Consider the following 20,703-nt stretch of genomic DNA (forward strand, 5'->3'; position numbering starts at 1 on the left):
GTTTTCAGTTCTTTGGGGTCTGTGCGGGACCCGGGAGGGGGGTTGCTCCTGCGCAGGGCGCATTCTCAGGTGGGCTCTCCTCACGTAACGGAGGTGTGTGTTAGCAGCTGCGGGTCCCGTGGACCGCTCGGCAGAACCAGCAGAATCCGCCTTCTGCGGGCGTCCCCGCAGAGAGCTCAGGACCTGCCCTGCCCACTTTGGGGGGGCCAAGGAGTCTGGGCCTGGGGGGTGAAGCCGGAAGGTCAGGGAGGGGTGATTCCCCGTGGAAATGGGGCGCAGTCGCCACAGGGAGGGAGGTTTGCACCGGCCGGCTGGGAGAGCTGGCCTCCGTGGTGTTAGCGGTGGTCCTTTCGGGGAAGGGCGGGGGCACATCTTGATTGCTGGGGGAACGCTGGCATATTTGCGTTCCGGGCTTGAGACGGAGGGGAAGCTTCTGGCAGAGGCGAGGACGGTGGTAGGGGTCAGATAAAAGTCGGCGGGCGTGGGGGGCGTGCTCCAGAGACACGTACCGAGGTCGAGGTCGTCTGAGTGACCTCAGCCGCAGCCCGCTGGGGGGAGGGAGGGAGCTGAGGAGAGGCCCGGGGCTTCCCAGGTGATCCCAGAGCCTCTGAGGGTGACTGAGTCTGCCCCACGGGCCGGGGTTCGGAGGGCAGGCAGCACAGCGAGGGAGCACAGAGGGAGCGCGTCCTTCTCTGCGTCCGTGGCCTTTCCCAACTTCCCCTCCACCCCTGTCCGTGGCCGCTAAGCTCTGGCCGGCCTCGATCCCGGGAGCAGAAGCTGGAGGCGTCTCATCGGTGACCTCAGGCGCCGTGCCGCGTAGGAAGTGCCCAGCTGCCCCGCCTGGGACGCGGGTGTGGAAACGGGTAACCCGTGGCCCCGACAGAGCGAGGTTGGCGTGGCCCATCCCCTCCGTCTGACTCCTTCTTCCTTTGTCCGGAGAATCGGGCCAGCATTTTGGCTCAATACAGGGAAAAGTTGGCAGCGGTTGGGGCAGTGCGGTGGTGGAGACGGATGTGAGCCAAAGCAGAATTAATTATCCCTCCCTGCCTCCACCCCTGCCCTCCCCACCCTCTCGCCCCCTCCCTCCCCTCCCTCCCCCCACTTTCTTTGTCCGTAAGCTCATGCATTCAGCAGGTACCTGTGTGCATGGGGTTCCCAGCTGCTGGCGAATGAATGGACCCCGTTTCCTAGCTGTTGTGATAATCTGGGGAGAGCGCGGGCCGGGTCGGTCCCTGAGGGCTGTGGCCAGAAAGCCCCTTGTGCACGAGCGCCACGAGTCACAATCAGCTGCGATTAAGCCCCCACCCCCACCCCACGTCTCCCGGGAGCCCCGCTGCAGTCCAGAGATGCTTTCGGCCTTGGCTCACAGGATTTGGCCGGTGCTGGTCTGGGCCCAGATAGCAGCTCGGGAGAGTGGGCCTCTGGGGACCCCTGTTGGGTCATCGACCTCTCCTCGGGTCTGTGTGACATTCAAGACGGTGTGGGCCTGTCAGGGAGAGGAGACATCTGCAGTACGCTGGGCGCGTTGTACTTTCACGGCGAAATAGTAACGTTGCGGTGAGCTCTCTTACATTTTTATAGCACCTTTTCTTTTCTTTTTTTTTTAACCCACTTAGTGGTTCTCAACCCGGGTCGAGAACTCATCACCTGGGGACATGTGACAGGCATGCCTGCCCGGGATTTGGGGGTGATGGGGGGTTTGGTATGGACCCCAGATCACAGGTGAGGAGAGAGACGCTTGGAGTCACGGAGAGGTTCTGGGGGCCACACGGCCAGGGCCGAACAGGTGCTGCAAAGTGGAGCTCGTCTGTGAGGGCGGAGCCTTTGTGCCTTTGGGGACATCTGGGTACAAAGAAGCCTCAGAAGGCTGGCCTCGTGTGGCCAGTCCAGACAAAGTGCTCAACACAGGGCTTTGGGGCCCCTGCCCCAGGGGCAGGCGGGCAGCGGTCAGTGGGGCCCCAGACACAGGGGCCTCCGGGGTCCTGCGTGATCTCGTGTAGGCTCTCACGGTGTGGCCTCTGGTCCCGCTGCTTGAGCATCACTTGTGAACTTGTCGGGGAGGCAACTCCGCCGGAACCCAGACCTCCTGAGGCAGGAGTGTGGAGGGTCCGGGAACGTGCATTCCCAGTGGCGCTGCTCGCAGTTTGGCAAGGCCTGGCAAGGCCCCGCATTCGGGGACGCGACACCACGTCCCCTGGGTTGGGTCCACCTCTGTTTGTCCTCGTCTGGTCGTCTCATCTCTGACTTTAACCTAAGGTGGGGACTGTCATGTTAGCTGTGACCCTCAAAGTAGACGTTGATTTGTGTTGGATGGTAAACCCCGGTGAGATCGGTACCTGTGCTCTGTGGGTTCGCACCACCTGCAGCCCCTGGGAACCTCCTAGAAATGCAGATTCACAGACCCCATCGTCCGGGGTGGGGGGGGGCAGGGGCTGACTCAGCACCTGCATTTTCATTTTTAATGTATATGCATATTCACGTCTGAGAAGCCGTGCATTAAAAAACAGCAGGGTGTGGCTGGGGGCCTCCTGCAGCTGCGGCCATGGCCAGGGGGTCTCGGGCAGGGCCGGGCCTTGGGGCAGAGCCGGGAGAAGAACAGTGTCTGGGGTTTGTGTCCCCCCCCCCCCCACCCCCCGGGGCCTGGGGATGCAGCAGCAGGGGAGGACATCACTCTGCAAGTCTGCCCTCCACACGGACAGCGGGGTCAGCAGGGGCTGCCGTATATTCAGCCGGCCGGCATCCTCCACCGCGGCTCAGGGACACAGCGAGGAACCGAGGGCGCACCCGCAGTGGCACCCCGGACGACCCGAGCCAGAGCAGAAAGCACCCCACCTCCGCGTGATACACAGACACGTGTCACGGACCGTGGCTGGGACAGTGGCCGGCGGCTGTCAGCACTGAGCCCCAGCCCCTCCAAGACAGCCGGGCCTACTCGGGGACACTTTGTGAAGAGGGCGAGGGCAAAACCGCGTGGCTGCGACTGTGCAGTCCTCCCGTGCAGGACCGTCAGGTCACGGCCCCACAGGGGCTCTGTGAGCTGTGGAGCCCTTCCCCCCGCCGCTGTATCAGTTCTGGAAAAGGAGGGCCTCTTCCCACGTGTCCTCCACGAAGGTAACTTCATTAAAACCACACTTGCAAATACGTGGCTTATTTTCTTTGCGATACCCAGGCTTCGCCCTCGGACTGGTGCCAGAACCCGAGATCCAAAACACGGCTCGGCAGCCTGTTTCTTGCCTTATGAGGGGAACAGATAAACATGAAAAAGAAAAAAAAAAACTTCCCGATTTTGTCTGAGTCAGCGATTAACAGCGTTGCTGGGTTTCTGGGTTTGAAATAGAAATAAAGTGTTTTAGTGGCGAGAGGAGCATGTTTACTTGACTTAGGCCCCAGTGATGTAGTCCACACGCCGGCCCCGGAGGAAGCATCTGCGGGCAGGTGCTCCGTGAGCCCACGAGAGAGTGCAGCTGAGAACCCCGGGCTGGTTACTTCTCGTCCTTCTCAGCGACGTTCCCACTGGAAACCGCAGCCCCCTCAGATCCGTTATCCCAGATGCACTTTGGTGCTGGCTCAGTTCTTTCCTCCCAAGGTTAAATATTGGTACGACCCGCCTCGGTCCCCTTCCCTCCGTACCTGGCGTGCTAAAGCCGCTTGTGTTTTCTGTTTTATGTTGAAAGATGTGTCATGAACCTGGACAGGTTTCCAACTCAGCCGGCTGGGTTTGTTATCGCTCTGGTGTCCCAGCAGATAAGGGAGTCAAGTGCAAGGTCTGTGTACCCATCACGGACCCCGGCTGGAGGGCCGCGTCCCCGCCCGTATGCGTGCTCTCCTGGGTGGCTACGGGTGAGGCTGGTGTGGGCTTGGGCTGTAGGGGAGGCAGCTGGGGGGCAGTGGAAGGAAGGATCCCCTGGTGCCAGTCACGGTTCACGGCCCTTTACTTTGGGTGGCGGACTTAACCGCCCCAGGTCTCCGTCTCCTCGTCCATGAACGCACCACACCCAGTGAGACGCTGTGCTGACTGTGGAGGGTGTACTGAGAAACAACACTGATGTGGTCTGGCTCTCGGGGAGTCCGTGGGCTAGGGGTGGAGAGAGACATCAGTGACATAATTACATGGAACGGCCATTGCGCATCACGATGAGTGTTGAGCAGGAAAAGTCGGTGGGGCGTTGAGAACCTGTTGATGTCACCTGTCACCAGGCCTGTCTGGTGGGTTGGGCAGGGCTCTCGGGAGCGCGTGAGGCCCGGGAAGGTCTGGGGAGGAGATGGTGGGGGGGGAGGGGGTGGGTGCCCGTCCCCAAGGCGGGAGACGCCAGACCCCTACAGGTGTTTGCCCAGAGGAGTCCCATGATCCAAGTGCAGAGCGGGGAGCGTGTCGTTGGGGGGGGGGGTGCCAGACCAGCCGGGGGACGAGCTGGCGAGGGTGCCGACGGGGCGCAGGGGAGACCGCAGGGCGGGGTTGGGTGCTGTCCGTCTCTGCCACCAGCACGCACCAGGCCGCCGAAAACCTCAGGGATCTCCTCTCTCACGGCTCTGGAGCTGGGAGGTCCGAAATCAGGATGTCAGCACAGCGGTTCCTTCCGTGGACTCTGTGGGAGAGACTGTTCCGCGCCTCCTTCCCGGCTTCTGCTGGCGGCCAGCGGTCCTGAGCCTCCCCGGCTGTAGGCGTCCCTCCCGTCTCTGCCCCGGTCATACACAGCGTTCTCCCCGTGTCTCTGTGCAGACTTTCCTCCTCCCGTCCGCTCCCATCCCTCACCCAGTTCGGCCTCATCTCACCTGTCTCCGCGCGAGGCCACGCCCACCGGTTCCAGGCAGACCCGCGTCGGTGCAGCGATGGTGGGGACGTGGGCTCTCCGGGAGCACAACCAGCAGGGCGTGTTGTCCACTCACTCTCGTTCTTTCTCCACCCAGATAACGTTAAGAGAGCTGATTATCGGGGGACCTTGGTGACCCTTTCTCGCTGCCCCGTGTTGTCACTGCCCCATCTCTTCGGCCGGAAGGGAGTTTGGCTGGGGACAGCAGGAGGCACCTCGTCGGTGGCCCCAGCTTGCCATGTTGAATCGGGCCACAAAACCCACGCCTTCCACGGACGCGTTTGTGTTAACCGCCGGGTCCCCGTGGGCCCATCGGTCCCTCTTCACCGACTGACGTGGCTCGGGTGCGGGAGGCTCTCCGCGTGCCCACGCTCGGGTTTGTTGTGTGCGCTGCGAGCCGCCAGGAGCCAGGAGTGGTCCTCCAGCCCCTCCCCGCCCTTGCACCTGCTCGTCCAGGTGTGAGCATCCTGGAGGGGAACCACGCCGTGTCACTCTCCTGCCCCCGCTTCCCCACCTCCCCCCCCTCCAGCTGCACCTGCTGGCACTGTCTTCCTCCCTGGACGGTGGGGTAGGCCCGCCCGAGGGGGGACAGAGAGCACACTCTCTCCCTGCTTCTCCGCGTCTCTCGGATCTGCCGGGGCCTGGAGCGGTCACCCGCCCGGCCCCGTGGTGCCGTGCGATCTCTCAGCAATGCCCCTCTCCTGGGATCTCCTCGCTCCAGCCCCTCGCCCGCCTTCCGACTCAACTCACTGCCTGGTGCCTGGGTCCTGCCTCGGGCCAGACCTGCCACTTGGCACTGCCTTCGTGGACAGAAGTGGGGCCAGGACCAAGGCCCTTTTCTCCGGAGACCAGTAGAAGGTCACCACGGCCGGAGGAGGGGGTCGGGGGGTGAGCCAGAGGGAGGCAGTGGTGCGGGGACGCCCGAGGCGGGGAGGTGGGGGCAAGCAGTGGACAGCTGATGGGTGAGGGGCAGTTAGGCCTCCAGCCCGGGACGGGTTCTGCTGTGACAAGGACCCAGCCCGCTCAGGCCCGGCTCTGCCAGTCGTCAGGGTACAGAGTAGTTTCCGGAAGCAGCACTTACTAGCGGATGCAGGCCGGCTGGTGCCGGGCCCTGTGCCTTGGTTTCCCGAGGCGTCCTTTGTGGCGTGGCACCCTGTCCCCATCACCGGGCCCAGACTCCTTTTTCTTCCTGTCCTTGCCTCCCACGCCCCAGGCCCTAGCCGGTTTGGTCCAGAGTAACAGCTCCAGAGTAACCGCTTGTTTGGGAAAGGGACCTGAAACCAAAGCATGCTGGGCTTTGCAAGGCTGAATACTGGTGGCCCCGAATGACGGGCTTGCAGGGAGGCAGGAAGGCAGCCAGGGACGCAAGGGAGGCAGCCATGGCTGGGAGCCCTGTGTCCCCTGCGCCCCGTACGTGGGCGAGTCAAGATAAAGCGGCGACGAGGTTAGGTTCTCTCGAGCGGGCCCATCTTCGTATCTCCCAGCCCCTTACAAATGCGTGTGCGTGGCGCTTGGGAACCCTCGATCTTGCTCTAAATCCACGGGGAGACGTCACCACCTCAGCAGAGCGTCGCTGCGTTCCTTTGTGATGCTACAAACCTCGAGGTCTATTCTCTGCGTTTCCATTTCTGTAGCCTGGCTTTTCCTGAAACGGAACATCCAAGTAATGCTTGCAGAACAGCAGCTTTGTCAGTAACTTTTTAAAATCCCCAGCCCCTAAAACAGTGGTCCTCAATGTCCGTGCACATCTGAATTTTACTGGCTCTTTTCAGGCTTCTGAGGCTGGCATTGCAACCCATTTCTCTGCCTTTGACCCTGTCGTGGTAAAGGCCAGGCGTCCGGACTCGCCCAGTGTGTCCCTCACCAAAAACAAACAAACAAACAAAAAAAACACCCATAAAAATGAAAGAATACAGCCCGGATCTGTTTTTTAGCAGGACAAACATGTCAGCAGGATCAAAATAAAGAAGAAACAAAATGTTAACAATGTCATCTGTCAGCAACATAATTGACAGTAAGCAGCAGGAGCCCTGAAATCCTCTTTGTAAGCCTGGAATTCTTAACCAAGTATCTCTGGTCCTAGCTCTGAGGCTCAACCAGTAAATAGACAAAGACTTGATTTCTCCATCTATAATGGGAAATCGGAACAAAAATAACCTATGAGTCGTATTGTTTTTAGGCAGATAGAATTCTTTCGAGTTACTTTAGGACAACTGAAGAGACCAAAGGAATCATTGCTTGCTCCTGTAGGATGCAGGTTTTAGTAAGAGCCTCACGTGGCGGCCGTATTTTGTAATGCTTTGGTTAAAAATAACTCGATTGCAAACACTCCAGCAGGATCAAGAAAATTAAAATAGTTTCCTTTAGCTTCACTAAAAAAAGAGACACGTTTCCTTCTGAGATGTCATGACTCACACCAAACGGTTAAATAAAAATGCACGCACAGCAGTGATCTTTTCTGTGTATTGCTCTCCCAGTAGAAGCTAATTGAGACGAACATCTGCGTTCACTTTTCCTTTTATTTTTGTAGATTCTTTTCTTACGCACCAACGCAGAGCCTCGCCTGCCAGCCGTTTACTCAGGCAGTGATCCGACGACGGATGGGTTTCAGTTTGCCCCTTTCCGGTGATGACACAAATTAGTCTCAGATGAGCTATTTACAATGTCATTCTTTAACCTTGAATCAAGTGCACGTATTCTGAGGGCCCAGAATCAGAAGAGCTCCGTGCCGTGGGGACCTCAGCGCTCATACAGGACAGCTCTTGTCTGGGCCGCCTGGCTCCTTCTGGAATGCACCCTGCCCGGGAGCCCCTGGCCGTGTCAGGAGACAGCCCGGCCGTGGTGGAATGTACGTGCTTATGCTCAGTTCGAAGCCCCCTTGGTCGCCCTGCCTCTGTCCTCAGCAGCCCGGCTGACACTATGGGACGGGGCCGGGAAAGTGCACGTGCCTCACAGTTTGTCCCCATGCACACTCACCTGTGCCCGGGGTGGGGGAGCTAAGAGCGTGGGTCTGGGAGCCATAGTCCGCCATGGGTTTGGGTCCCGGGTTTACCCCAGACCATTTAGGCAGTCGTGAACAAGGTACGGGTTCTCCCTGGGTGCCGGGTCCCCACCGGCACGAGGACGGTGTGAGTGGCACCCAAGACAGTGCCCTGTGAGCTCGGTTGGTGCTTTCCTCATGCGGGCCGTCTCTGTCTCAGGCCGAGTGCCTGGACAGCAAGCCTGGATGGGGATCTGCACACACGCTCGGAGAGAGACACCCCTGGGGGGGCCCCAAAGGGGGAGTAGTGCAGGTGACAGGAGGGGCCAGGCCAAGACGTAGCTCAGGAAGGTCTCGCCTCAGCCCGATGGCCCAGGGGACTCGGGAGGAAAGGACGCGCTGGAGGCAAGAGGGCGGGCTGTCGCCTGGAGGGGAGGGTGAGACTCCCAGGCATCCTCAAGCCGTGTGGCTTTATGAGAAGGTGCCCGAGTGAGCCGTCAGCTCAGGCGCTGTCAGCAGCTGGGGCGAGGCCGTGCCCGTCGGGTGGGTCCGAGCACCGGGGGATGCGACTGGGGGTCAGCAGTGGCCCTGGTGGCCCTGGAAGGACGGAAGGCAGCCCGTGGTGACCCCCAGGCTGGCCCCTGGGAGCAGCCGAGGCTCTGGAGCTGAGACAGGACCCCCCACGGGCCCTCCTCTCCAGGACTGCCGGCTCCCAGGGCTTGGCCAGCGGGTCTTTGCGGACGAGGGGAAGCACTTGACGGAGTCGGGTGGCGCGTCGTGAGGCCATCCCCTCGTTGCTCGTGCAGCACGCGTAACTGCGCCCGACACGGGAAGCACGTGGGTGGGCAAAGCGGACGCGGTGTCCGTCCGTGGTGGAGCTGGGGGAGGGGTGTGGCTGGGGGAGATGGCCTCTACCGTGATGACAGTGTGGCATTTCCTTTCTAGTTCTTGCAGTGAATTACATTGTTGAGTTTTTCAAAGCGAAGCAGGTCTTTGGTTCCTGAGATGAACCGCACTTGGGGCAGGACGTGGTCGGATTTGACTTGCTAATGTTCTGTGTCAGGGTTCTTCTGCGGTGCTGGTGACGGGTGTGGGCCTGTGGTTTCCTTTGCTGTTGTGAATCCAGCGTCTTCTCGTTGGCGTTGACTCCCGCGAGAAACTCCGTGCCGTTCTCAACTCTGCCCTAGGTACAAAATACCTCTTTTTATCCGGCTGGCTTTAAGGTTTTTCTCTTTGTAACTGGTGTTGAACGTGGGATTATGGCTCGCCTTAGGATGGCTTCCTCGTGTTTATTGTACTTGGTGTTCATTTAGTGACTTTCATCTTTGGGCTTCCGGTTTTCATCATATTTATAAGAAGTACCAGCTTTTCATTCCGCACATGTTTTTCCCTGTTCCCGTCTTTCCCTCCTGTTTCTGGGACACCAATTACACGTCCATTAGACGCAAGAGTTGTCCCACGGTTCACGGATGCTCTTTTCATTTCCTTAAATCCTTTTGATCTCTGTGTATTTCATTTTGAATACTTTTTTCTGTGTGTTCAAGTTCACTAATCTCTTTTTCTGAAACATCTCGTCTGCCTTGAATCCCATCTTGTGTGTTTTCCGTTGGAGACAGCGGTTGTCATGTCCAGAATTTCAGTTCTCAGCTCTTCCTTCTTTCTAACCTTCCCGTGGGCACTTTCTTTGGCCTCAGGTGGTTTCCTCACACACACCAGCCGATCGGTAGCCTGGTACTGGCTCCGGGGGACCCCTGCAGAACTCTGGGATCCCCTGTGTGCACCTCCCGCCCTGGTTCTCCGTCCTAGTCTCCCAGGTGCACATCCTCCACCGGCTGGCTCAGTCTGGGCCCTGTCCCCTGAGCTGCGGCCTGGGGGTGCTCTCTAGGCGGTCCCTGGGGGACCCGTGGCCTCGCCTCACCTGTTTACTGTTGTTCTATGTATTTTGTCGGTTGTTTGATGGGTTCAGAGGGAAGGTGAACCTGGGCCCCATTGCTCTGTCTAGACTGGAAGCAGAAGTCCCTGTAGTGTGTCCCCTGTCCCCTGTGTCCCCTGCTGTGGGCTCTGTTCTGTGGCTCCAGGACTATTTCTTGGAGGTTCTAGTTTCCTGGTTGAGCTGCTCTCATTTGGGCTTTGATCCTGAAATCACGTTTTTCACCCAAAAGCAATCTTTCCCGGACTCAGGTCATTGCCTTTCTGTTTATGAAGGATCTTGTGCGTACCACTGAGATCGGGTATTTCAGTGTGGCCCGCGTCCCTGGAATGCGTTTCGTGGGGTGGGGGTGGGGGGGTACTTGGTGTGACTTTGCAGTCACATCCTTCTTGCCGTGTTGAATCTTCCCATGCATTACGCTCGCCTCCTTCACCTTTTCATTCATCCTTGGATCCTAACGTGTACAAAGAGCTGAAATGGTTTGGGTCTGTGTGTATTTCTTTGAAAGTTAATTTTTCTAGACTGGGGCTGGGTTGTGGGGGGCGGGGCTGGGAGGCTGCCGCCAGCCGGGGTTGGCGGGGGGTGGCGTGTGTGCTGGAAGGGTCCCCCCCATCCCCCACCCCGTTCCCCAGCCCCCTCCCCCGGAGGCCTACCTCCTTCCTCCCCTTCACGGGGCGGGCTGGCTGCCAGAGCCCAGGTGACACGAGAGCTCTGGCCGGGGCCCTCCGTCCAGGCCCTGGGACCCCTCGTCTGCTTCCCGACTCCCTGGTCTTTCTGCTGCTTGTGCATTTGGAGGCGCCCCTTAGGGGAACCTGTTATTTGCTTCCCAGACAGTCCCTTCCTCTGTCTTTGTTGAACCACAGGCCGCATGTGCCCCGTTCCTGCAGAAATCCCTCCGTGTTTCGGATCTGTTCGAGGCCCTTCTTGCCGCGTTTCCGCATGGATACGGATTTCTGTGGCTATTTTTGTGTTTTCTTGATAGTCTTGTTAGCAGTGTGCAGGGGAGGCAAGGCATGACCTGAAACTGCCTTCTGGAACACAGTGTGTCAGCCCGGGCTCCTTCTACGCGCCGGGCGGCCTTTCCGCAGCCAAGGATGGAGAGGACGCTTCATCGTTTACCGTTACAATGAAAGCCTCAGGCCTGCATTTCTGGCATTTTTGTAGCATGATACCCTGAGAGGAATGTGTTTCTTTAAAGCACAGCCCAGCATGTTCTAAACAGGACGAAGCACTTGTACTGTTTCTGCAGATTAAATAGCAGAAGAGGTGCGGGGGGGCCAGGGGGGGCCAGGGGTGGCCACAGCGGGGGAGGGACAGGGCGGGGGGTGGGGTGCGGGTTTGGAATGAACACTGGAGCCGCGGGTGGCGCTCGGGTGGTTGGCGTCAGGCCTGGAATGTGTCCGCCGGAGAAAGTTCCAAGCCGGGGGCTGTTGGGAGGCCGCGGGAGCCCGGTTGTCCACGGCAGAGGCAGTGTGGCCGTCCCCCACCGAGGGTCTCTGCCTACCCCCGTGTCCATCCTGCCCTTGTCAGCGTGCAGGACATCACCTCCGTGATGCTCTGCGCACGATGGCCCGGCCGCCGGCCCCTTGCCCAGCCAGAGGCTCCCCACCACCTTCCCCGGGGGGCAGGGCGGGCTCGCGCACAAGCCAGACCGCTGGGCAGAAGGGCTCCTCGTGAGCGTCTGTGGGGCCTCGGCCCCTGTCACCAGCTCTAGTTGTGGGTCCCTTTGTGTTTCTTTTGCTATTCGAGGGCCATGGGCTAAGTCCTAACCCAGAGGAGGGATGGTTCCCTGTGAGCCTGTCCTGCTCCCTGGAAACGGTTCCCTCTCTGGGCTGTTATGCTCGGTGACATGATCACCCCTGCCAGTGGTCACTTCCCCCGGCTTCCTTCCCTGCAGACTGACTAAGACACTCAGTCCCCCAGGCCGGGCGTCTCTCTCTCGCTCTCTCAGAGATGGGCGGCATTAAGTATTAATGCTAGTCTTATAAGCGTTTGCTTCTAAAACCTAAATTATTGATAGTCTTACATTTGAAATACAAATCATCCGAATTTCCCCAGACAGTTCTGCCTTTACAGGGTGGGGCGGCCCTCGCGAAGCACACTCAGAGTATTGCCACGCGACGGCGGGGGACCGCTGGGCCTCAGAAGCGTCAGGAGTCCCTGGTCGGCCTGCCTCTGGGGGAGTGACCGCTCTCCTAGTAACTGCTGGGACAGCGGGCAAAGCCAGGACCGCCCCCGGCCAGCCCCGCCAGCCTGGTCACTGACTGTGCCTGCCCCGGGGGTGCTGAGGCCCTGTCACTGCACCCACAGTGGGTGCAGACCCCTCAGGAGTGTCCCGGGGATGGCGTGACCTAAAGGCTCCTACCAAAATGCAGGCAAAACTGGAAAAGCAATAAACACACGAATTACAAAAGAGGGGAAAACCACCACCCTGGGATCCACCCCTGCAGCGGCTGTCCCCTGTCCCCCGCCCACCCTGCTCTCCGCTGGTTGGTGGGGGGGGGGGGGGGGTGGGCTGCAAGTCCCCGAGCAGCTGCTGCCCCGGGAGCAAGGACCCTTCCTCAGATCCCCACGAGGAGGCCAGTCTTGGCTGAGTTTTCTGGTGTCTCTGGGCTTCAGTTTGCCTTGGGGACCACACGGCCGGGTCTCGCGAGCCGGGGGATCGTGGGGTGTCTGTGCCCGGGGCGCCACAGTGAGGGGCTGCACTGCGCGTGGAGAATTTACGAACAACAGCGGAGCCTCCCCTAAGTCGGTCTGCGTCTTATTATCTCCATGTGTCCGTAGTTCCCGGACGTCTGGGCGGCACAGACAGGGTTTCTCCCTGGGAGGCCGGCCCCTCAGTCAGTGCCCTTCTCCTCTTGCCTGTTGGCATCACCATGACCCCACTTCTGGGGTCGTGATGGGGTCTCACGGGGTCACGCGCACAAACTGTTGCGTCATGCCCCGCCCTTAGGAGAAGCCTCAGTAGCCCTCTGTCCCTTGTCCTTCCTTTGTCAAAGGCCGAAGAGGGTTGCATTCATCTGGGCTGTTTGCTTGCAAGTGACAGAAGCGGGTGTTCGGGGGGGGGGGGGGTGGGGGGGGCTGTGGATTGGTGGCACCAAGGATCTGAACACCGTGATGGCACTCTCACCAGGCAGCACCTTCACGGCTTTCTTAGAGTCCCTCTCGTTGCCGTCGGTCCGGTCCTCCGTGAGGCTGAGCTCAGGTTCCTAAAGAAAAGGGTAGAGAGAGGACAGGTGGGAATGCTCACATTTGGCCCGTGGGGGACCCTGACTGGCCTGGCTGGATCCTTTCCGAGTTTGGGGACCGGTCACTATGGACAGAGGAGGAACGAGGTGCTGTGATCGGTCCAGCGTGTGCCAGGGGCCCAGCCCTCAACCAATCATCAACAATAAAGAAATAGCAGGAGAGCACTGTGCTGGGGGAGGCCCGGGTGCTTGGGGCGACGGGTGTCCTGCCCACCCAGAGCCCCTTCATCTGGTGCGAGAAGAAAACCGTTCTGGCCACCACTTGAGCATTGGTGTAGCTGTGCCCTCGGTCATGCCCAGACACCTGCCAGCCAGGACGAAATACGAGGGAAACGCACCCGAGCTCCCTCGCAGGAGGCTCCGTCGATGGGGCTCGCGCTCTGGAGCAGATCCCACGTGCCGGGGGGTGTTTGTTCCTGTGTGCACAGCTGCTAACGTGGCCGGGGTCAGCCTCTGAGAACAAGAACACGCTGTCACTGGAACAGCAACCAAAGTCCCGTCCAGCCTCTGGTCCCCATCCCGGGGGCCACACGTCTTTGGAACGGCATCAAATAGTGTCCATCACGGGGCCACCGCTTTGCCTTTGTTCCTAATAATTTTCCCATGTTTTCCTCCTTTGCTATCTTGGGGTTTCTTCTTTCTAAACCAAGATAAGATGTTTCCAGTTTTCTTAAGGATTCTTTTGATGAAATAATTCTCATTTATATTTGTATTTCTGCTGTAGCCTGGGGAGCTGTTTTATGAGCACAGAGCTTTCTTTTGTGATCTTATCCAACACAAACTTTTGATTCTTCTTCTTTTTTTTTTTTTTTTTTTACAAAGTTACCGCTGATCTAAATAATACTTAAAAATCAGCTTAGTGAAAACAGTTACAGGAGGACCCTTTGCCCATAGAGGACAGTGCTCTGTGTTGGCATCTGTGATCATTCTTCTAAAAGTAGGAGCTGGCAAATGGTTTTTTGTTGAGGGCCAGGTAGTCGGTAGGTTTGGCTTTGTGAGTCTTACAGTGTCTTTCACACGCACTCAGCTCTGCCATTGTAGCACGAGAGGAGCCGTGACGGCTGTGGCCGTGATCCAATAAATATTTAAATAACAGTGAGCCCCTTTGGGGTCAGATGTCACAGATGTCAACACATAGATTGCTGAGTCCTGTTCTAAACCCTAGATGCTTTAGACTTAGAAAAATTATCATCGAAAAGCCTGAGATGTGCCATAATTCTGTCCGTTTCATAGAGTGGAAACACTCTCCGTGCAGGACCGTCCGTGGTTCACTCGGAGCCTGGAGTAGACTGGGTGTTGGTACGGACAGCCAGTTGTCACTGGAGGCGGGATTTCCATTCTTGGGAACCTACCCTGACATGGTGTGGATGTATTTTTCTTCCCAGTTGCTCGCCACGGCATTATTTGCCGTGTGGAAGCCCTGGGAATGGCTTCATATCCGAAAGTAAATTGTCTACTCAAAGCGATGCTATAGAGCCTTTCAAATAATGTTTATGATTACATTTTATGAGTTTCTGTTGTGACACAAGGTGGAAAAATAAAGACCATGAAGCCTCAATTAATTAAAAGAAAGAGCAGACATGCACACGAAAAGTTTGACGGGAAATAGGCCCAGATGTCGATAGTGTCTTTCTCTGGACAGGAAGATTGGGGTTTTTACTGTGTGTGTGTATATGTATGTGTGTATTTGATTTTTCCAAGAGATCGCTTTAGATTTACAATAAAAGCATTTTAAGAGGAAAACAAGTAGTTCTTCAACCCTTTAGCCTGAGATGGTGTTCTGGGCTGTATTCTAGAACCTTCCAGAATGCCCTCTTCCCTCAGAGAAAGCCAAGAGGCAGGGGCCGGGCCGACCAGGGGAGGCTCCCCGACCGTGGGGCTCCAGGCCAGGATGCTGCCATCTTGGGACTCACGCAAGTGCCTCCTGGACCCGCCAGGCTCTTACGCTCTGGTTCCTGAAGGGGGTTGACTGACCTTGCACGTGTACGTCTTAGGTTGTTCACGTGACCTTCAGAGTAGGCATGTCTGGTCTCGTGTTCCCATGGAGAGGACGCCAAGCAGGCTGCTCGTCCCCCACAACCCCCACGGGCGGGGGCCGAGCCTCCGGGCCCTGCTGCCCCTTCCTTCCAGAATGGGCCATGCCATTGGGTCCCAGATGGTTCCCCTCTGTGCGCCAAATCCAGAGAAGTATATGCTTCCGCAGCTGCTGGTTGTGTGGAGGTGGCCGGGGCCTCTTTGGCACATGGGCCCTGCCTGCTCTGAGAATGGACCCACGCCCCAGGGGGAGTCATCGCTTCCGTACGGTGCTGAGGATGTAGGGGTGCGCGTTCCAGAGGGCACCGTGGAGGACAGAGGGCGGGAGGGGAGCAGGGGCACGGGGCGTGGGCGAGGGGTGCGGGGACGAGAGGTGGCCTCGTGTCTCTAGTTCAGCAGCGGCCACGGCGGGGCGGGCCGGGGTTCGTGGTGGACCCGCCCCACAGTGGCTTTGCAGAGTGGGCCCTCCGACCCCCGGGGAGCAGGTTGAACCCTGGAAGGCGCCGGCCTCGGCCTGGATTCTGCTCCGAGGGGCCGCTTGCCTCCATACGTCCCCGCTGCTTTCAAATTTGTCAAAACTCTGGTTTTCCGGGCAGCTTTTCAGGAACACCCACTGTACGAAGTTGAGCACGTTTTCCTCCTGAGGGGCCCGGGAAGGGGGCTCATCGTGCCCACGGAAACCGGAGAAGCACACGGAGAAATAAACGTGGGAGTGGTTGCCTCTCGGGGTCACGACAGCAGATCATGGAAATGTGTTTTTTCATTTCCTCGTATTCCGCGGCTCGTGTGTTGCGCAGCTGTGATTTATTTTCAGAGCCCACTTTGGAATTTGACAGACTCTCACGCTGGCCCGCTTCACAGCTGAAACCGTGTGCCATTTGGTCGATGATAAAGCAAGTGACAATTTACAACGAAAACAGCCGCAAAAAAGAAGCCGTCTGTGAGTGAGACAGACAGGTGTCAAACCGGGGCAGGGGCTCCCGGCAGCCTGGGGGGCAGGCCTCTCGCTGGGGCCGAATCCTGGTGGACACGTCCTGCCCGCAGGTGCAGGGCCGGCAGTGCCCGGAGTGCTGGTGTCCACAGGGGGCCATTCACCCTGCAGAGCTGGTCCCCTGGGAAGCAGAGGCTGAGCGTCCCTGCCGCTGAGGGTGCTGGGAGGGCCGGCCGGCAAGGCACCTGCTCCAGTCCTGAGTGCCAGCTGGCTCTGGTCCAGGGAGACGGGGCCCCCAGGTGCTGGGGGAGGGGGGGACGGGAGGTGACCACCCCGTGTTGTACACGCTCTCTACTCCCTCCTCGCTGTTGGGAGCGGTGAGCCCAGCCCTTTGGGTTTCAAGTGATAGAAATCCATTCAACTGTTTATCGCAAAGGGGCGGGTCTCTGGTCACGCGTTTACCTTTTCTCTGCTTTCTTTTTGTTTGTAGCATTTATCGCCACCTGACAGCGGTCTCTTCCCTCCCTTGTTTTCTGTTCTTCGGGTTTTGCTGTCTGTTCACCCTCGAGATTATGTAATGGCTTCTGCCTGTGTAACTCTTTGTGCTTTTATCGGTACCTAGCATACTGGAGGCATTTAGTAAATATTTATTAAATGATGGCAAGGTGACGCCTGGGTAAGTTGTGACAAGAAATGGGAGATCATCAGGCAAAGGGAAGGAGGAGCTGCTGGGGAGGTCAGGGCCTCAGGACCCGGAGTGGCGCATGGGGACGGACGGGGACAGAGAGTTGCTCTGAGCCGGGCGGGGTGGGGGGGGGAGGGGCACGCAGGGGTGCAGCAGGTGCAGCCAGAGAGGCAAGCAGAGGCCAGATCTGGGGGCGCCTTCACAGAGGGCTGCAGGTCTTGGAGTTTTTTGGGGATCCGTAGCGGGAAGCATGAAAGGAGCGGGACGCGATCATTTGTTTTGAGTTTGCTGGGAACCTCGTGCTTCGTGTGTTCCTTGTGTGTGTCCTGAGTGCGGGTCTTAAGCCTCCGTTGGTGGAAAAGGAAAAGCAAACCAAACAAGCGTAGAGCAGCAAAGCTGAGCGCCAGGGTCACCCTAGTGATCGGGCCCGGCTGTTTCGCGTTGGAAGTGGAGACTTCTAAGGGATGCAGACGACAGGTGGAAGGGGGTGAGGCCGGGCGGGTCAGCTGCCCACGCAGGTGAGCAGGGAGCTGAGGGCGTCGGGACGCAGACGCGGGAAGGTGTGGGGGGGGGGGCAGGAGGGACAGAGTGTTGGCGGCTCCTCAGATGCGCCGTGAGCGCTCCGTGTTCTGTATTCAGTAAGTGTTTCTAGAGCACTTTCTGAGCCACACACGGTGTTGGTCCCTCTGTAGCGTCCGCGGGTTTACTCGTCACGACAGCGTCAGAGGGCGACAGTCCTGCGACCCTCATTTTACAGGTGAAGACGCTGGAGCGCAGACCCATCAGGTCACGCGCCCAGGGTCGCGCGGGAAGAGAAGGAGGCGGGATCGAAGCAGGTCTGTGCACCTGGCACTGGATGTCTGGCTTGAGCGGCTGGGTAGGGGTGGACTGGTGACCGCGACGGGGCCTGCGGGAGGCAGGGAAGGTCTGGGCGCCCTGCACAGGAACGCGGGTTTGGTTTTGGACCTGCGGAGCACGAAGTGTCTGAGAGGCCCCAACGGCAGGTGGACGCGTACGAGCCTCCCAGAGAGGTCCTGCTGGGGAGGCCGCCTTGGTGTCATAGGCACGCAAGGTGTGGTGCAGCCGAAAGAGCCCCTGAAGGTCCTGTGGAGAGCGAGGGAGAAGGGTCCCGGCTCAAAGGGGGAGGACTGGGGGGGAGGAGCCCGCCAGGGCCGAGAACCAGCAAAGGAGAGGCAGGAGACAGAGGCTCCCTGGGGGAGAAACGTCCAAGAGGGACATGCTGGTTGAGGACAGGGACCATTTCTGTTTGCCCCCTCCCCCGCCACCATGACGGAGATGTGAGGGTGTCTGAGTGCCGGACGGAGGAAGAGGAGGAAGAGGAGGAGGAGCGGCCGGGAGGCAGGGGCCTGGTCGCGAAACAGGGCCCGCTGAGGGTGGGGACGCGGCGTTTCTTCCGCGGAGGGAGCAAGGCGGGTGATGGATGCGTGTCTCTTCGTGAGTGCTCTGCTGTGGGATCAGGGAAACGGGTAGGAAGCCGTTCGTACTAGCTGGTTCCTTCGTGCCCACTTTGGGCAAAAGCCCTTTCCGGACGCATACAAACGGTTTCAGTTCAACCGGCAAGTATGGTGATCCAGGCACTGTCAGCCGCGTTGGGACGTTTCGCACTTGGCCCCGGCCCACGAGGCACAGAGCTCAAGCGCAGGGCGGGTAAGTCCTCGCCGTCCAACGTGACGGGTGTCACAGACGGGTTTCCTCCACGGGACGTGAAGGTAGGGTGACCGTGCTCGCAGCCACGTAGGTCCCAGAGCCTCACAAGGTGCCGGGCGTGGCAAAGCCATCGGATACACACCGAGCGGGCGAGCGGGCGAATGAAGACGTGGACGGGGGGCCTTGCCCGGGGGCCGGGGACAGACTCCCCGGGGTCGTGACACCCGAGCTGGCCCTGGACAACGAGCAGCCATTCACCAGGATGACAGTTCACGTGGAACGGGGCGTGAGCTGGCAGAAAGGGCTGCGCGTGCACACGTGTGAGGCGTGAGGCCCCGGGAGATGCGGGGGCACCATGTCTGGAGCCGCTCTCACACCCTGTCCAGGGGCCACCGACCACGTGTGCTCGCCACACACCCGGAACAGGCTCGTTGGAGCGGAGATGTGCCCCGTGGGTGAAAGACACATCCCTTGCAAAGACCCAGAGAGAAAGAATGAGGGGCACCCGGGGGGCTCAGTCGGTTAAGCGTCTGACTCGATCTGGGCTCCGGTCACGATCCGAGCGTCGTGGGATTGAGCCCTGTGTCGGGATTCTCTCTCTTCCTCTCTCTGCCCCTCCCTCAGTCACGCACGTGCACATGTGCACTCTCTCTCTCTGAAAAAAAAAAAGAAAAAAATGAGACATTGCCCATTAGTGTTCTACATGGTGAAATGGTAATACTCCAGATCTATTACTGAACTCGACTTTGCCTATTTGTTAACTTTTCAAGAAATGTGCCTTCTAGAACGCGTCAAACTAGACAGGTGGTTCCCACAACATCTCTCTCGGGCAGGGTGGCGGGCAGGGCCGCGTGCCGAGACGCTCTGTCGGCGGCTCCCGTGAGCGATGCGCTTTGGAGCCCAGGCGGGCAGTCAGATGTGTGCTGTCTACACAGCTGGCGGCCGTGGGACAGGGGCACTGACAGAAAGGATGCTGGAGGTTGGGAGCCAGCGAGTGTCAGTTGAGGGAAGGCAGGCAGGGGGAGGAGGTGGAGAGACCGATGGGGGTGCAGGAGGGGAGGGCGGGAAGGACTCCCACATAGCGTCTGGAATTCTGACCTGGATTTCCGCACTGACGGTGGTGCATTGGCTGACGTCGGGGAGGAGTGGGTGGTGCTGGGTGGTCTCGGGCTGGGGCGGAGGGGCTGCAGGGGCTGGTGCTGGAGGCGTGGGGTGCAGAGGCGGTGTCCCGGCCGTGGATGAAGCCGGTAGGGGTGCGCGGCGGGAAGAGAGAGGATGGCCCAGCTGGGGTCTCCTCGGAGAGGAGAGGAGACCACGGGCAGCGGCTGCTGGGGTTGGCAGCTGGGGACTGTGGCGAACGTGTCTCCATGAAATGATGGGGGAGAAACCGAGTCGGAATGACTCCAGGTGGTGCCATAGGACAGAGCAGGGACAGCAGGGGCAGACTGTCCTCGGAAGAAGACGAGGCACTTAGAATCGTACGGGTTTTGTGACCCCCGTGTTCCCAGCCAGAGAATGTTGGGGATCCAAGAAACGATCCGTGCAGCCCCGTTTGCCCTCATTTGCAGAGCGTTTGGAGAAAGCTCTCCCCGCCCTACGCCCTCGTCCGAGGCAGAGGCTCACACGTGTCCCTCTCTCGCTTAGGCCGGATCCTGGACCTGAAGACGGGGACGGTGAAGAAAGAGGGACAGCAGTCCTCCATGAGGATGTGCATGGGCTCGCGGAGGTCCTTCATTTGCAGGATGAGGTGTGTGCGGGGCGGAGGGCGGTGGGTGGCGGGCAGATGAGGTCTGTGCGGGGCGGCGGGTGGCGGGCGGTGGGCGGCCGCTCCTTCTGCCCCACCGGTAGGAGCCTTGACGGGCTCTGCTGAGGTGAAACCCCGTGGTCCCGGCTGCAGCACGTGAGCCTGCAGACCCCGTGGTCCGCCTCGGACGCCGCGTCCCCCTTCCTCCCACCCACCTTGTCGGACTTCCTGCCCGTCCCTGCCCACTCCTGGGCTGGCTTCCCCTGTCGGCTGGGTCCCAACTTTCTCCCGGTCCTTCAGGACCCTTCTGAACTCCAACCCTTCCAGGCACCATATTGGTCAACACGTTTTATGCAAGATGGGTCGATTTTGTACTCGCTTTTGTGTTTCCTGTGCCAAAGCACACGTTTTCATTAGCGTTTGATTATTAGATTGTCGCATGATGCTTCAGGCGGAAATGTCTGGGCTCCGTGAGTCGGCAACGGGTGCCCTGAGGACAGGGGCTTGGCGTTACTTCTCTGAGCCGCCCGCGATCTATACCGAGCGTGTACGTGGTTAACGCGTGGTGTGGAGGAAATGCAGGAGTGACTGAACTGGGGGGTAATTAGAGAATTTTCTGTCCCCGAGGAAGAAAGAACAAGGCTTCAGAGTCCCTGTACCCTCAGCCCCGAG

The 20,703-nt window shown here is 59.2% G+C and overlaps 1 protein-coding gene across 10 annotated transcripts in view; it reads left to right on the plus strand.

Annotated features, from left to right (window-relative positions):
• ARNT2 (aryl hydrocarbon receptor nuclear translocator 2) overlaps positions 1-20,703 on the plus strand; it is a 148,915-nt gene that overhangs the window by 60,487 nt on the left and 67,725 nt on the right. For all 10 annotated transcript variants that reach the window (XM_053223451.1, XM_053223450.1, XM_053223449.1 and 7 more), the window contains exon 6: positions 19,932-20,034. In XM_053223451.1, coding sequence (XP_053079426.1) covers positions 19,932-20,034 — 103 coding nt within the window. The remainder of the gene's footprint in view (positions 1-19,931; positions 20,035-20,703) is intronic.

The sequence above is a fragment of the Acinonyx jubatus genome, chromosome B3 (genome assembly GCF_027475565.1).
Source record: "Acinonyx jubatus isolate Ajub_Pintada_27869175 chromosome B3, VMU_Ajub_asm_v1.0, whole genome shotgun sequence".
Classification (NCBI taxonomy): domain Eukaryota; kingdom Metazoa; phylum Chordata; class Mammalia; order Carnivora; family Felidae; genus Acinonyx; species Acinonyx jubatus.